The 17,110-nt window shown below is 39.8% G+C and overlaps 2 protein-coding genes across 4 annotated transcripts in view; both read left to right on the forward strand.

Moving 5' to 3' along the window:
• The window catches only part of rims2a (regulating synaptic membrane exocytosis 2a), a 152,575-nt gene extending 140,023 nt beyond the window's left edge, over window positions 1-12,552 (forward strand). For 2 of the 3 annotated variants that reach the window (XM_046044545.1, XM_046044546.1), the window contains 5 exons: window positions 8,757-8,898; window positions 9,105-9,217; window positions 9,398-9,499; window positions 9,674-9,813; window positions 9,937-12,552. In XM_046044545.1, the coding sequence (XP_045900501.1) occupies window positions 8,757-8,898; window positions 9,105-9,217; window positions 9,398-9,499; window positions 9,674-9,813; window positions 9,937-10,140 (701 nt within the window). In that variant the 3' untranslated portion in view covers window positions 10,141-12,552. Of the gene's footprint in view, window positions 1-5,898; window positions 6,328-8,756; window positions 8,899-9,104; window positions 9,218-9,397; window positions 9,500-9,673; window positions 9,814-9,936 lie in introns of those variants that run through there. The other variant, XM_046044547.1, reaches the window with a different exon arrangement.
• A 1,783-nt stretch (window positions 12,553-14,335) lies between these two features.
• LOC123968146 (dendritic cell-specific transmembrane protein) overlaps window positions 14,336-17,110 on the forward strand; it is a 27,653-nt gene continuing 24,878 nt past the window's right edge. The window contains exon 1 of the mRNA XM_046044681.1: window positions 14,336-14,385. The gene's annotated coding sequence lies outside the window, so the exon portion shown is untranslated. The remainder of the gene's footprint in view (window positions 14,386-17,110) is intronic.

A 17,110-nucleotide genomic window follows, 5' to 3' on the forward strand; every position in this document is an offset into this window, starting at 1 on the left:
ATATATATAACTAGTGCTTAGTCCTGTTAGCTTGATGCTAACACACTGGAGGAAGGACAGTTTTCCATTTCATATGTGAAGGATGTACATTTATAAGCTTGCATTTTTGTTGTGTTCAGTTTCCTGGAGCCCTAATCATTTTGGCCTAACAACTTATTTTATGTCTTTATGTCTTGTATTTTCTTATGGCACTAGCTTAATGAACAGTTACAGCTAAATGTAGCTAATGTTTACTTCAAAAATAATTTTCTTTTCTTTTATATGCAGTATAGCAATGATGCTCCTGAAAACTCATGAAGACTGACAGACATGTGATGTGCATTGTTTTTGGAGACATGACTCATGATAAGCAGTACCTACAAGTGAATGATTCATCCTTTTCCCATGGTCTAGTGTTAAAAAAGCAAACAAAAATCACAATAAATCATAATATCAAATTGCAACAGAAGAATAAGAATCGCAGTACATATTGAATCTGCAACCCGTGATTGTATTGAATCAGGAGATAAGTATATCATCCCAGCCATAGTGTTAAAACTGCACTCTGTAGGCATCAGTGCTCTTCAGGGTAACTGCCCAAGGTTGTTTAGGCTGATTTTCAACTGATTTAATACCAGTGACTTTATTGGTCAGGTAGTTCCTGCCATTTCACCTGAATGCATCATGAACCATCCATCCATCGTCAACAGCATATCCTGCGTACAGGGTCGCGGGGGGCTGGAGCCAATCCTAGCTGACATCGGGCGCAAAGGCAGGGTACACCCTGGACAGGTCACCAGTCCATCGCTGGGCCACACATAGACAAACAACCACTCACACTCACACCTAAGGACAATTTAGGGTAACCAATCAACCTAGCCTGCATGTTCTCTCCCACCATCTTTGGATGGAACGCAGACGGGGAGAACATGCAAACTCCACACAGAAAGGGCAACCGGGGTCTGAAACCACGACCTTCTTACAGTGCTAACCACCGCACCACCATACCGCCCTTGCATCATGAACCATTCCTGGATAAATCTTTCACTGACGGGGTGCATATGTGAACTGATAGGTGGTTCTGCATATGATGGTTTGCTTTGGTCGTATATAGACCCATCTGACTAGCACCTAAACCATTACTTCACCTGCATTTACTGTGGTGGGGCAGTTCAATTTCAAGTTTGTTTATTGTGATGTGTGGCTGCCGACTGTCGTTGACGTGTTGAGAACCTAAACACAGGTCAGTAAATACAACAACAAAAAAAGGGTTTATTTTTTTGGGCTGCATTTTTTAACAATGTAGATGGATTAGTATTTTAAGCCTTTAGAGCCAGTTAATTGAAGATGAATTAAGGTAAAAGATGAACTAGATTTTTTTTGCAGATGTGTCATAATCTTCTTTAAAAATAAAATAAAAAATGTATTATTTATTTTTATGATGCTACTCTCTTTAGATACAGTACTTTTTTCTTCTTATTAAGATTCCTCAGACTATATCTAGAAGTGTTATAATAGAATCACAGATGACTTTATGTTTATTCATGAAATTTGTTGGTGGACTAAATTAATTGTTTTCATACTGAGAGAAGTACACAGTGTCTCTCCTAGCAGACAGTGTGCTTTGCATTATCCAAGAAATTAACCAATGTTCTTGTTTTGAAGAGGTTTTTTTATGTTGTGGTAATTATTCTGTGGCATAATTTAGCTGTAATCCAAGGAAAACATAAAGATCTAATGACTTTAACCCTGGGTATACATACAGTAACCCAGCAAGCTGGCGAAATTGAGTGGAGACTTGAGCTCATGTGAGCGATGTTGCTGCAAACTCCTTGTCACTTATACTGGTGCTGTTGAAAGGGAAGTGTAATTATGTGATTTACTCTTGAACGGCCAAGAGCATAAAACATCCTCTTCTTTGTATATATTTTTTTAGCACTGTGATACACACAAACCATGAAAGTATGGAAATTAATTTATTCATTATGACTACATGAAGGATGAAACATTTTACTGCCACCTTTCCTAAGCTTTACAGTTAGAGTTTAATACTGAAAAGATATATATTTGGGTGGAATATCACTTTAAGAATGTAATGTATCAATCTCCATGAGCTCAGCTTAAAAGCTCTTGATTCATCTTCTAAACCCTGCCATGCTCCACCAGCTGCTCACTGTTTTTTGCCTGCAGTGTGGCTCAGCTCCACAGCCATATGTCTGCTTTGCCTGATTCTGAGGCTTGGACACAGTTTAGGACACACTTGTATAGTTGTGTCCCACATTTTAGTACAGCACATTCTTATCTTCCATTTGAACTGGACTAAAAATGAACTTCCACCCTGAATTTTTAGATGTTTAAATGCTGCTAAAAATATGACTTCCTCTCATCGTGGTTTTGTCTCTAAGTATTTCCTCTTTCAGTATGTGATGTAAAAATGCAGTGGTGACATGTTTGTGTTGCAATTTTCAATTTTACATATCACGTTAGTTTGTTATGACTGTGAGATATAAAAAGTCAGCTGAAGTGATGTCAGCACTTTCTATCCAGATCAAATACACATATAAGGCTTGGCAGTATTTAGATCCCCTTTCTCTCTCTCATTAGCTCTCCATCTGTTATACTGTCAGTGTGGAGTGTAGAGCGGAGGGTGGCGGCCAGGGGATGGACTGCTCCCACTGCTACACCTCCTGCATTTCACGTTTCACATATGCCCCTCACACCTCCCACTGAAGGTGCGAACCTTATGAGTGAAGTGAATGGCACAGAGTGTGTACATGCTTGGGCGAGAAGTATTTTATTATATATAAAAATGTATATCATAGCTTATTTTGTAATTCAAGCTATTTCCCTTTATAACGCGCATCATATTTGAGCTAGAAACAAAAGGGGAAACTACATTTACAGACTACAGGACTGGCCTGCATCAAGGTAGGCAGTAGGGAATGTAAACTGAGAGAGTGTTTGCCATTGTGCATGTAATGGTGTGAGCGCACATTTAAGTGCTGATATGTGTGTGTTTGCCTACATTTGTGCACGTGAGGGCCAGGCGTTAGAGCCCTCCATTAAGCTGTGTTTACAGTTTGTAGGGCCAGAGTCATCCTCTGATGCTTGGCCAGGCCTGGCCTTATCAATCACAAAGACGTCCGAAGGCTTCCACCTGTGATCCTTGCCGCCTGCCAGACAGACCTTACATATGATGTCTGGGATATTACACTATTTTATTGTTGTAGTAGAATTGGCAAGATTCCTGCATTCTGAGGTGCTTGTGATTTCTAGTTGTGTGGTCACTGTGTATGTAGGTTTGTCACAGTGGAGTTAGACCAGATATGTTGTACAGTGTGCGTTAATGTTAATCTGTAGAAGTCAAGTGTTGTACAAGTGTTGTGAAATCAGAGAGTACCCTCATGGCCTAAAATGGAGATTCCACATTCATGAAAAATACCTTCTATTAGTGATGTATGAACTTCCCTTAAAACATCATTCATTTCACTTGTTATTAACAATCGTATGTAACTAAAGTACAGTAGTTAACATGTTATCATGCGCTTACTAAGAGACCTAGATTCTTGCTTTTCTTCAGGCATTTATTTTGTTGACAAATTAAAGTTTCCTTTCGGCTTTTCATGTGAGGTACAAATTATTTCCATCCTTGAACACAGATCCACGTGCTGTGTTGAACAGATTTGTGAAGACTGTAATTAACCTCGTTTTTCCCTCCAGGTGTCGAGATTACATGTGTAGTGGGAGTATCACAGTGAAACATACTGACATACCTCTTTCTTTCTCTCTGCCAATGTACAGTGGGTAAGAATAAATTGGGGCAAAGGTGCGAAAGTTGAAGCAAGCAACACATATGTGCCATCTACTGTTGCCACGCATTAGCCGTGACTTCAGCAGAGGAGTGATAAATTCATGTGAAAGAATCTGGTATTTTCTTTTGTTAATTAATTTGATCAGCTGCTGTGATAATTCCATGTTGTAGGCTAGTTTATGCTACATCTCAACCAAAGTCTTGTAATCTTTCAATATCAATAATGTTTGTAATTGAGATATTATCAATACATCCATCTGTGTTGTGAAATATCATGAAAAAGAAAGCCTGTTAGAGACAAAAACAATGAAATTATCAGGCCATAGTTTTAGAATCTCATCACTTAGCTCCCGTTGCTATAGATTAGATAGATATTTCAGGAGTGAAAAGCAAAGAACTGAAATGCTAACAAGAGTAGAATCTCCTGTTGCTACCATATGTTAAGAGCACATTTGCAATCCTGATGTAGGGGTTAGCAATCTTTCAACATATCCTAAAGTGAATAGACAGTGTTCATCCAGGAGATCACCAGATCATTCTTTGGGCACCATGGGATGTCACATTTAGTACTATTCCATCCAGTAGTTGTTAAGACATGTCACTAAAAACCAAAAATGTCAACCTGCTGTGGTGCTGGAAGAACAGTCATGGTATGGCAAAGCCAGGCTTCATCCTCTGAGGGACCTCTGAGATATCTCGACTAAAGTGATGGACCAACCGTCAAAATGACAGAATCACTTGGCCATCCCAAGGACCATGCAGCTAATATGGCTAAAAACCTTCAAAATACACACGATTTTCTCAAAAACAGAACTTCTCCTTTAGATGAGCTACATTTGTTTTTTATTTAATAAAATATACACAATCTGTAGGTTAATGTCTGAGTTAGCAGGAGCTCTAAATAATATCCTTTCATAAAGAAAGACTCCTAGAGGGTCCATTAAAAATGACCCAATTGGTTTTATTGTAATTGTGTGTCTTTTGTCCAATTTCCCCCTAGCTGTAAATATGAAGTGTTGTTTTTTGGCTGCGCTGACCTAGATGAAACCTGCAAATGGATGCCATGTATTAAGAGACTTCTTTATGGAAGTAGGTTGCAGTGTCTCTTAGAGTGGAACTTTTGCTTCAGCTATAACACTACAGGGAGCTTGCTATATTTATTATGGTGCAGAGTAGCACCGTAATTCTCTTGTGCAGTGTTTATTCTGCGAGATACATGTTCAGTACAACACTACAGTTGGTTCTCTGGTAATGTGTCAAAGCAGCACAGTTTGACTTCATTTTTTACCAAGCTGCAGTAGCGACTGTGAGCAGAGGGGCTGAAGTTTACTTTAAAGCCATAGATTTGCTTTACTTGTTAGCCCTTACACACCATGCCAGTAGCAGATTTATCAGTTTCAGGGACCACCGGAGAAGAAATCTTTTGTTTTAGCTCCACTGTTGTGTCTTTCTGCTCTGGACTGTTTAAAAGAGTGTCCAAAAATGGTAGAAAAAGACTGAAAAAAGGTTCATGTTTAGGTAAGTTTGACCCTAATTCAAACAAAGAACTTGTCTGATTGTTTGACAGTGTGGTTTGTGATTGATCAAGGGGAACTGAATTTCTCGTAACACAACATAGCTGTGTCATAGAGGCTGTGGAACATGAATAAGATCATGATCAACAGCCAGCAAAATCAAAATAAATTCCTCCCAACACAACACAGCTGTGGTATAGTAGTCCTAGACGAGAGAGTCCGGCACGTGAACTTTGAGTGATGGTCATGTGGCCAAAGCCCGAGGAGCAGGGCTGTTGGCAGACCTAATGACAGCTTGTATTCACCGGCCTCTGGATAAGATGGGGAGAGGGAGGGATGGAGAGAAAAGGATAATAAGTGTGATGAATAGCACAAAAGACACAAAACAGCAAGCAGAGGGAGAAAAAGCTGAAAGCAAATAAGAAAAGAGGAGGTTAAAAAAATTGGTGAGAAACGGACTGGGGAGGGTTGCACAGTATCTCTGGGTAGAGCTCGTTCACCCGCAGAGCCAGCCGAGGTGCGCCTGAGCAGCCTGGTTCGCTGATTGGTGGAGCGCGATGCAGCTCTCTCCCCTCCCCCCCAAACAAAGAGGTGCAGCAGGAACGTCACAACCAGACAGCACAAGACTTGGCTACTAAAGCAACGTTTTTCTGAAGCTCTTCCTAAGATGCAGTCTACAGAGCATCTAGGGACAAACTAGATGATAGAACAGACCTGATCTCCTACTGAGTCTTCTGCTACTGGTCTTAGGAATGCATCAAACTGATTAGATTGTAGTTGATTTGTTAAACCTTTAACAGTAAGATCAGCTAGAGAAGGCAAAGCTGACGTCTTGTGCATCCGATTCACCGCATTGAGAAGGACCACCGCCGGTCACCATGGGCAGGCAGAGCCATGATACCTCTGCTGCGGCTCCTGGGATGCGTATCCAGCGCTCCCAAAGCAAGATGAGCCTGTCTGCATCGTTTGAAGCACTGGCTGTCTATTTCCCCTGCATGAACTCCTTCGATGAGGAAGATGGAGGTAAGATGACATCTGGGGAAATGTCACAGAAGCAGCTGATGGCGTGTGGTGGGACAGCAGTACTGTTTAAACAGAGGGAGCACAGAGAGGAAGGAGCTAGATTTAGGATTAGAGAGACGATACAGACTGATTGTAGGGAGAATTGGAGCAGGTTGAGAGATGTAATTAGTATAATTAGGATGACAGTTTAGTTCAGTTAGGATAATAATATGATGCTTAAGCTGTGTGTACTATAATATGAAGTAATTAACGTTAACTTAAAGTTTATATATATGCCTGGATCTCAAGAGCAGTGAATTTATCATCCAGCAGTATGTTGTAAAATACGCATACTGCTTCTGTTGCTGCTGCTGCCGCCGTCAGTGGTGGTTATAGGAACCTGTTTGCTGATTCTACTCACACTTGTCTAACCAATGTCTCATTTCTTCTTGATTGAATGGAAACAAAGGATTTAGTAACTGGAATGAATCATTGTTTAGTATCTGGTGGGTAGCAGTGTTTTTTTAGTTTAGGAATACAACATTGTCCCATGACTATCACTTCAAATTTCCTGAACAGTAGTGATGACGCCTACTGTATGTGATTATATTTATGCCTCCCAAGATATTCTCATCAGTTCCTAATTTAGTGGCAGGGGATTTATTTAAAGAGAAATACAATAGGTCATGGATTTGCAAAGCAGAAGATTTACTCTTTTATACCTTTTAACTCTAAGTATTTTTTTGCCAGATCACACCGGCTTTTTTTAGCTACAGCTTCACACGCACACACACAAACACACACTTGTTCTCACACTTCCACTGTTGGCCGCCGATCAGCTCCACTAGACTCTCTCATTATCTTTTCCTGTCTGGCACGGCCGAAATTTGAGGGCAGTGACCTTCTGGTGACAAGCCAGATTTTAGGCCACTGCTGCTTCATGCTTGACAGATACTTTACAAAAGTGTTTGGCAGCCACCGGTGTTGATGTTGCACATGTCTTTGACACATTTACCTCATCTGCCATTACTTTAAATTCAGGTGTGTGGATATTTTCTTTTATAAAATAGAAACATACTATATATGAATGTGATATGTATGTATGTGGACAGGATTTCAGAGTCATGGTCTTAAAAGTCTATGGCAGTCTTTTACAATTTGCAGTGGGAGCATTTTAGCAGTCTTTGGTCGTAGCAACTCATGTAATGTTATTAAACCTTGCTTGAAAATCGTGTGTTTTTAATGTTGAATGATAGCATCTGAAGAGATTTACAAGCAGCGGTTTGCTGCAGACGTCAGAGACGACCTCTGTGGCTTCCTCTCTATTGTAATGTGTGAAGAGCAGGAAGAGGAGGCGGAAACCAGCTGAATAACTGAGATTTGAAGGCTGAAAGGCTTCATGTCCGTTTATGCCTGTGTGAGATAGGACACTGGATCATCTCTCTTCTCCTCAGCTCCCCCTCTAATGAGACAAAGAAGAGAGGAGGAGGGAGAGTGAAGACAGCAGGTGCCGCAAAGGGCCCATGATGATGCTGCAGTAGGAATACTGTATTCATCCAGACAAACAGAGACATTATTATGTGAAAATAGCATAAGGTCTATGGATAGGCGATTGTTTGTCATTTGCACCTTAGGGATGCAAACAGTGAACTGATGATAACTCATTGTTATTACTTTCCTCTGGCTTTGCAGCGATTAATCGACATCTGGGAAATAACGTGATGCCCTCATTCTGCAAGAATTTGATTATAGATAAGGAAAAGAGATTCCACAACAACAACTAGTACAACAACATTCAGTAGTGCTTGGATGATGAGTCTTTGACCAAGAATTCATGTTTAAAGATAGAGATCAGGTGCTAAAATACCAGTTTAACAGAGCTCAATGGCTAAATGTCGAGTAGAGTATCTAACACAAAGGGAACATGTCTGATTTCATTTTAACCTCCTGTCTTTGCTGTATCTCTCTCTATATGCTCATAACAAAGGAGAATTTGCCTCTCTCTACTAATGGGAAATGAAATGAGTAGCGATGCAGTGTGTGTATGTGTACTGTGTGTGCTGGTTGCCAGACGTGTGTCTAGTGGCAGAGCATTCATACTTTTGTGTTGGTACGTGTACGTCTGCCGCAGGCGCAGCCACGTGGCTTCACACGCAGGCTGTCAGGGAGGCTGGGTGGAGAGGAGCAGCGGCGGGGCTAATGGGGGTAGTCAGCTGTCGTCTTGGATCAGTAGGGATGGGGGGCAGACACTGGATCTTTATAGGCTGAGTGTAGTTCCCTCTGGATTGATTTTTCTATGAGCCAATAAAAGCAGCATGTCAGTAATAATCCATGTGAACGCACCTCGCTGTATGAGTCACAAAATGTTCAGTGTTAAGGATTAACAGTCTCTATCACTTTTTCTCTCTCTCCCTCTCTCTCTTTCTTTGCGTGTGTCCTTCTGTGTGCAGAAGCGGGAGGTAAGAAGTTACGCAGCACGATCCAGAGGAGTACAGAGACGGGCCTGGCGGTGGAGATGAGGAGCCGGATGACTCGGCAGGCCAGCCGGGAGTCCACGGACGGCAGCATGAACAGCTACAGCTCCGAGGGAAAGTAAGGACACAAGGACTCACACTACTGAGAGCAGTTTATACATACGCAGCACACAATTCAAAACTTGATTAGATATATCGTTTTTTACTCTTCCTAATCCTCATGACATTTAATTGGCTACAGCCATTAACTCAACTACTGCCTTGTCATCAACAAAACTGTACCTTTCATCTCTGTGGTAACCATTGAGTCTTGCTCTGTTTCAGTCTCATCTTCCCTGGTGTGAGGCTCTCCTCAGATGCTCAGTTCAGTGACTTCCTGGATGGTCTCGGCCCCGCCCAGTTGGTCGGACGACAGACATTGGCTACTCCACCAATGGGTGAGAACAAGAATTCATGCATTTGATAAATTTGTACCTTGGTGATCCTTGGAAAAGCTTTTTGCACTTAGAAATTAAGATGTTCATGAGGCATAGTTAATCATCTTGTAAGACATACATGATTTATTTCTTATATACTCAGTATAGTTATACCTTACTAATTTTTATATACTTACTCAGGTGACATCCAGATTGGTATGGTGGAGAAGAAAGGAGCGCTGGAGGTGGAGGTCATCAGAGCCCGTGGCCTTGTGGGAAAACAAAGTTCCAAGGCACTGCCAGGTAATTTAAGCTCTCACACTGTCATTATCATAGGCAGATACACACTTACCTCATACATTCAATGCACATGTTGAGATATGGTGAATAAAAAGGATGAAAAAGCACGTTTCTTTGCTTTGGGATAAAAATATTTTCACCTCTCCTCTTTCCTCCTCCCCTCTCCTCTCTTCTCAGCACCATATGTAAAGGTCTACCTTTTGGAAAATGGAGTCTGCATAGCCAAAAAGAAAACAAAAGTAGCAAGAAAAACCTTGGATCCTCTTTACCAGCAGCAACTGCCGTTTGAGGAGAGTCCGGGAGGGAAGGTTTTACAGGTAAGAAAGGTGTCACAGTAAATCAAGCAGAAACTCAGAATCAGTCTTACTACAACTTAATTTCTCACTGCTTGAACTTGTCTTATCCTTTTCATTAATGTCTTCCTGTGTTCTTCACTGCAGGTCATTGTTTGGGGCGACTATGGACGTATGGACCATAAATCATTCATGGGAGCAGTTCAGATACTGTTAGATGAGCTGGACCTGTCCAACATGGTGATTGGCTGGTTCAAGCTGTTTCCTCCTTCCTCACTGGTGGACCCTACTCTGGCCCCACTGACAAGAAGAGCTTCCCAATCCTCTCTGGACAGTTTCTCTCGATCATAGCAGCGTGTGGACTGATAGCGTTGTTGTAGCAGCCAGTGATGCGATTACAGGACACGCCCCCCGGTTACACTGCATGCTTGATGTTGTGTCTTCTGAGCCTGTTTCTAGGGGTGCAAACGTGATCCTGTGTTTTAAGCAAAAACGTTGCGCACATTGTGCACGTGGCGAAGCGTGTTGCAAGCTCCTGGTGGCTGGGATTGCCAGGTGTTGTTGTTGTTGTTTGGAGGAAGCTGGAATGAACTCCTTAGCACGAGGAATCTGTCAGTTCCAGGTTTTCATCCAATTCGAAGCCATGGGGGTCAGTACTGGGAACCGCTAAACGGGTTCTGCAGAAGCCCTTTTCGAATGAAAAATAAATGTTTTGCTTTGATTTTTAGTTTTTGTTTTTGTTTTCATTAGTTTTTTTCTTTTAATGTCAATGTACTTGTATCTGAAGGAGGTGACAGTGTTTCTAACCAGATGCTTGGTCACGCCACGCCAACAGACCTAGCGGTGTAGATGGAGTTTTGGAGACCATCACTTTGGGTGAGGTATGTCCCGGCTTATGTCCACACTCCCCAAACCCCCAAAGTAATGCCCTGCATAATCTAGGTTATTGTACTGAATCAAACTACTAGAACAGGTAAATCACCAGAAAGACGAAATCATGCTCCTCCAAAATTAATCAGACGCAATATTGAAGTGGCTACCATCAACACTCCGGAATATACAGTAAAGCTCCAAACCCCATGAAAAGATGTACAATCTACCATCATTCTTTCTCTGTTGATGTATTGTATGAAAATTAAATGAGAAAAAGATATTTTCTTTCCTTTTTAGTTCATTTGCATGGACACAAATTAAGCAGAATTTAAAAAAAAGAAAATTATTTTCTTGAGGCTGCAACTTGCAAAAAAAGATTAAGACAGAAGATAAAACAGATCAGCCATTTTCAACAATTTATATTATTTTTAAAGATAAATTTCACTAGTGCATGGTTTTCAGGGGAGTGAATGCAACATCGTGATTAAAAAAAAATACATTGTTTATCATTCTTTAGACCATTCAGGAGTCTGTGTTTTGCAGACATGCAGATAAGGGAAACCTAAAGGAAACTTTTGGAGTTATTTAACAGAAAATGTTTATGTGACAAAGTGATAATGAAAATAAATGTAAATGATTTATTTCATTGTAAAAGGCTCATGCCTTATAAAGATAAACATTATGTGCAAATTGTACATGTTTCTCTTTTTCTTCCTTGTCCCAGGGTACTTCTCATTGTACTATTCATTGCTACCATTGTTCAGTCCCCTATTGTCCAGATTTTAGGACTGTTGGTTATTTTACAGTTCTGTATTGTTTCAGTATGTATTTTATTTTGGATTTGATTTGTTTAACAAGCATGTTGAAAAAGATTTTCTGCAACATGGCTTGGGCACACCTTAAAGTAACTCAGCATGTTTTGATAAAGATGATATTTGGACTTTTTGCAGTTTCTTGTACAGTGCATGTCAACTTCATTACTTTTCTCCCTCACCTTAAATTGAACTCTACAGCAAATTAGTTATTGGTCTTTCACGGCCAATTATTGAAATTTTAACAAAAACATTCCACCCCCAAGATCATATTTTCTTTCAGGTTTTTGAGAAAAAAAATGACATGGAAAATATTTTATATTTATTGGAGGTTGACAAAACAGTTGTGGTTGCAAGTGTATTTTTTTTCAGTATTGTTGACGAACATGCAAAAATTATCTGTATTGGTACAGCAAGAGGTCTACACCTAATCAAGAGGCAGCAAACATGCAAGAGATGTATGTTGCTGTGATCCAATTTTACAGGCACTGTTTGTGAAGATGAGCTAATCACAAGTTCAAATAACAAGGGATATTGCCACAGAAAATGTTTTTTTTCTTGTTTTAATGAAAATGAAATTAATTTACTATATTTTTGTTAGTTTTATTTAAAAGCCAAGACCAGTTTATTTTTTATTTTCTATTTTTAGTAATTATAAATACTTCTCGTGTCTGGGAAGAATATGAAACTTATAGTTGCAGTATGTCTGAATGAAATTGAACTGAGGCATTATTTCTTTTCCATATAATACTACGTTTTAATGTCCAAAAAAACCTTGTCGCTGTAACCAGCTACAATATATATTTTCATTTCTTTTTTCATTGTATATACCTTTAGATGTCAGAATTTGAATAAACAAGCTACTATGGATAGATTGATAAGACCCTTTTGGAACAGGAAAAATGCCTCACATGATGACGAAGACATATGTTATTTATCCTTTTGAATGCCTTTTAATTTTCTCTTTTTGGTGCAATGTGTTAATGCCAAGGCTATGTCTTGGCTAAGTATGGTTGAGTACAGAGATTTATGTAAGTTATTTTTCAAATTAAAAATAAAAAATTGATATTACACTGATGCCAAGTGTTGAGTGATGATATAATTAACACATTAACACACATAAGTGTAACATTCTTACTATAGAAACTGTAGAGAAAGTATATAAGAAGTAACTTATTTAAATTATTACACTTACATTACATTATTACACTTTATTAAAGTTAGAAGGCTTGTTAGAAGCCCATCAAAATTGACAGCAGAGGCAGATGAATTCTGATTCCAAAAACTACATCTGATTCAGTGCATTTGTGAATACTAATCACCAATATGCTTGAGATTCTGATGCTGCACAGCAGTGCTTTAAGCTAAATGCTAACATCAGCATGCTAACATGCTCAAATGACAATGCTAACATGCTAATGTTTAGCAATTTTCAAATCTTTGTTCAGTGTGTTAACATGCTAACATTTGCTTATTAGCACTAATCAGAAGAAATCCCTAGATTAGCAGGGTTTTTTGTTATAAACCACAGTATTGGACAAATTGAACGTTTGTCCTGGTGATGATACTACGTGAGGTCAGTGTCATAACCAAAGTGATTGCATTTCATTCCGATGGGGATATAAATGTCTGTGCCAAATTTCATGGCAACCCATTCAATAACTGTTGAGACATTTCATTCAAAACCAAATGGTGGCCCTAGTGGAAAAAGTCAGGGGAACGCCAAAGTTGTTGGGATCGACTGGGAACCATGAATGTCTGTACACAATTTGATGGCAACCATCAACAAATGTTGAGACATTTCAGTCTTGATTAAAGTGACACTGTCACAAACTGGGATTCCATCAATCAGTTTTTATTTTCAAGTGGAAATGCAGAAAATGTGTTATGTGTGAGATGAAGAGATTGTAACATTCCTCAGATTAATACAAACAAAAAACATAAATGCCATATTTTTGTTTTTCTACGTTTTCACAGTTTCTTAATTAGTGGCACCAGCGGTTTAACTCCACGAACCAACTCCTAATAATCACATAACGGTATTAGATGATAAGGTGCATTCATTTGAATTTTCTTTTGCAACATCTGGATGGAGGCTTAGTCATTGTCATCCCATGCCATTCAATTCAATTCAATTCATTTCAATTTTATTTATTTAGAGCCAACAGTTATCTCAGAGCGCTTTTCATAAAAGAGTAGGTCTAGACCGTATTCAGTGATGATATTTACAGAAACCCAACAGTTCCCACCAAGAGCAAGCACTAGGCGTAAGAGGCAAGGAAAAACTTCCTTTTAAGAGGCAGAAACCTCGAGCAGAACCATATGGCTCAGGGTGGGCGGCCATCTGCCTCGACCGGTTGGGGGTGAGAGAGAGAGAGGGCAAGAGAGGAACAGAGAGAAAGAGAGTGTAGCAACACTACAGATCCAGACTCCACAGCTCCAGAGCCAGAAACACCTGCAGGAAGTGATAGGAGGAGAGAGGAGAGGGACGAGAAAGCACAAGACTACAGGAAAGGGAAGAAGTCGAGTTAGTAACATGCATTAATGGGATGAGGTTACATACAGAGGGAGAGAAAGAAGAGGAGAGCGGAGCTCAGTGCATCATGGGAGATCCCCCAGCAGTCTAGGCCTATAGCAGCATAACTAAGGGATGGTTCAGGACTCACCTGAGCCAGCCCTAACTAGCGGAGTATGGAGCTGCGCTCGTCACTGTCACTTTTTACCCAACCGTCCAATCACAGTGCAGGAGGGGCGGGACAAACACCACACCGAGCACATCCGACCTTGAACGAAACGATGTGCCAACTCGCCGAGGTGTTTCCTCGCCCGCAAAATCTCATGAATGCACGTACGGACAGTCTGTGCTCTCATGTTTCAGCCTTCTCTTCATGCAGAGCAAGGGCCAGAGCAAGTAAGCCTACCCTACTTTGTGGTAACATTTTTACATTCAGTTAAATTAGCCTACTTGCAGCACATCACCTCCACGGAAAGTATGTATTATAGCAACCACAGTGTCTCGAAAAAAAACACTGTGCCTCCAAAACGAACCCTAGCGCTCCCAGCTATGCGTTTTCAGAAGAGCAGGTGGCGTTTTCAGCTAGGCAAGGCAAGGCAAGTTTATTTGTATAGCACATTTCAACAACAAGGTAATTCAAAGTGCTTTACATAAAACAAAAAAAGCTGTTAAAAACGCTTTGGTGGACACGGGCTCTAACAGCTTTGTAGGTGAGAAGAAGGATTTTAAATTCTATTCTGGATTTTAAAGGAAGCCAATGCAGTGAAGCTAAAACAGGAGAAATGTGATCTCTTTTCCTGGTGAACTCCTGCTGCAGAATTCTGGATCAGCTGAAGAGTCTTAATGCCCAGATAGCAAAAATCATGCGGCCCAGATCTGGCCCAGATCCTTCATAAGTTCTCGGTCAGATCTGTAAAACGGACCCGGGCCGGTGTCCTTTAGCACAACGGGCCAATGCCGGCGCGGATCCGGTTTTCACATCTGGTCCAGCTCCAGAACGGATGACACTTATTATGTAGTCATTTGGCCCAAATGTGGGCCAGATCTGGACCAGTTCCATACTGGATCTGGCCCAGAGTCTCTAAGATACTGTTGAGGATCCGGTTTTCACATCTGGACTGGCACTGGGCCGGCACTGGGCCAGCTCCATTTATTAGTTCTGGCCTCTTTCATAACCTTGATCTATACCCACAAAACATATACAAAAATGTGGATTTTTTTGTTATGGCAGGAGCTGGTCTATATAATGTATTACAAATAGTGACTTGTATATCACTAAGGTAAACTAAGATTTCTTGTTTAACTTTCGTTTTCTTTTTCCTTGCATTTTAAACTCGATTACTTTTTTCTTTTGAATTTAAAAAGCATGGACAGTCAAAACTACACTCTGTTACAAAGACTGTTTCTATTTGTCCTACACAGAATTTCAACAAAGAAAGTGATAGAACAGATGAGTGACACATTTTAAAATTTATTTAAAATACACATTTTAAATTTTATTTGAAATGTTTGAGATAAAAAGAGAGGACAGAAACTTAAAACAAAGTAGATAATTGCCAAACTAACAATCAATCTAATAAACACATTTTACAGCTCATTTCTGTCTTTAACAACTGTAGGAACAAGAAACTTCACTCCAGTCGACTTGCAGGTGATTAGTTTCTACTAACCGTACAGTAACCACACACCTATGACACAGGTGTTATTTTTAAATGAATGCAGAAGTATTAAACTCTAATAATAGCAACAGTGTGGCTTAGTTAAAAAGCTCAATACATTGACATTGCTATCAGTCTTGCATAGTGTAGTGTACCATTAGTAATGATGATAGTAAGAAAGTAAGATTTGCTTTCTCCCTGAGAGAGATGAGAAGATATATACCACACTCATGATACCATACTCTACATATAAAGCTAGAGCCAGGAGACACACGAGATTCTACGGCCTAAACACACAAGATAACGTTTTAATTAGCGACAAGCGATAAGTTTGTCTTGATAGATGACTACTGCCAGCCATTTAGATTTTAACCATTTTCCATGACCATGGTATAAATAACAAAGATTTTATAGCCAAAATACAATATCCAACTCCAACTAGTCATGTGAAACCCAGAAAAAACTGTAAAATGTTCATACACATTGTTTTGGTGGCTTTACGGGAAACATTGATGAGGCAAGTGGAGAAGTGGGAATGCCATAACCCTCACATGACACCCAACAAATCATCAGTAGTGGAGTGGAGTGGGGGATGGCCGATGTGTTCATTTCTGCAAAGGATAAAAGAATGGGTGATTACTCAACTGATGATGGCAATCACACATTACATAAAATCCACAGAGATTAGTAATTTTAAAGGGGGCTGGACTAGACTAGGGCTGGAAGATTTGACCTAAAATCAAAATCCCTATTAAGTGAACATTTTACAACTAATGAATGATTATTTAGATTTTTTGCCCTCCTAGTTCATCTACTAGTCACCTCCACATATAATACGTATACTAAAATACTTACTTAACAGAGTTCTTGTCAGCATTTCTTTAAACTATTTCTTTTCCCTTTACTCCTTTCCAATTAATCTGTTTGGCCACTGTGTTTGAGAAAACCATTGAATGTATATTCCAAGATTGAACAGTAAATACTATTAACAGAATGTTATCTGTGAAAGTTGCTAAAATAAGGATGAAAGAGCACTGTATGCAGATCAGTGGTGAAGTTACTAGTACAGCAGAGCTGACCGGAAGTCAGACAAAATGTAAAAAGTAGTCAAAACACACAAAACATTTTATACATTTGACAGTTATGTGTACAGTTACCTGTATCTATATAATCATATGAAAAGGACAACAAAAAAATTAAGACCTTTGTAAATAAATGTAAGAGACTTATTTTGAGAATATTAAATTCAATGAGTTTTTAAATTATTTTAAGACCCAGTGGGTAACGTTACCCTGCATGACAAATGACCCCAGGAGCTCAGCTCTGCTAATGTTCCAGGTTTGCACTGCATTGTAATTTTGGAATAAACCCCAGTGGTAGTAACGTTATGTACAAAGCCTGCAACAAACAAATGTGAGGCAAATTAAAAAGAATGAGTAATGCTGATTGTACCACTGCCAGCC

This window comes from Micropterus dolomieu, linkage group LG03, assembly GCF_021292245.1.
Source record: "Micropterus dolomieu isolate WLL.071019.BEF.003 ecotype Adirondacks linkage group LG03, ASM2129224v1, whole genome shotgun sequence".
NCBI classification, from domain to species: Eukaryota; Metazoa; Chordata; class Actinopteri; order Centrarchiformes; family Centrarchidae; genus Micropterus; species Micropterus dolomieu.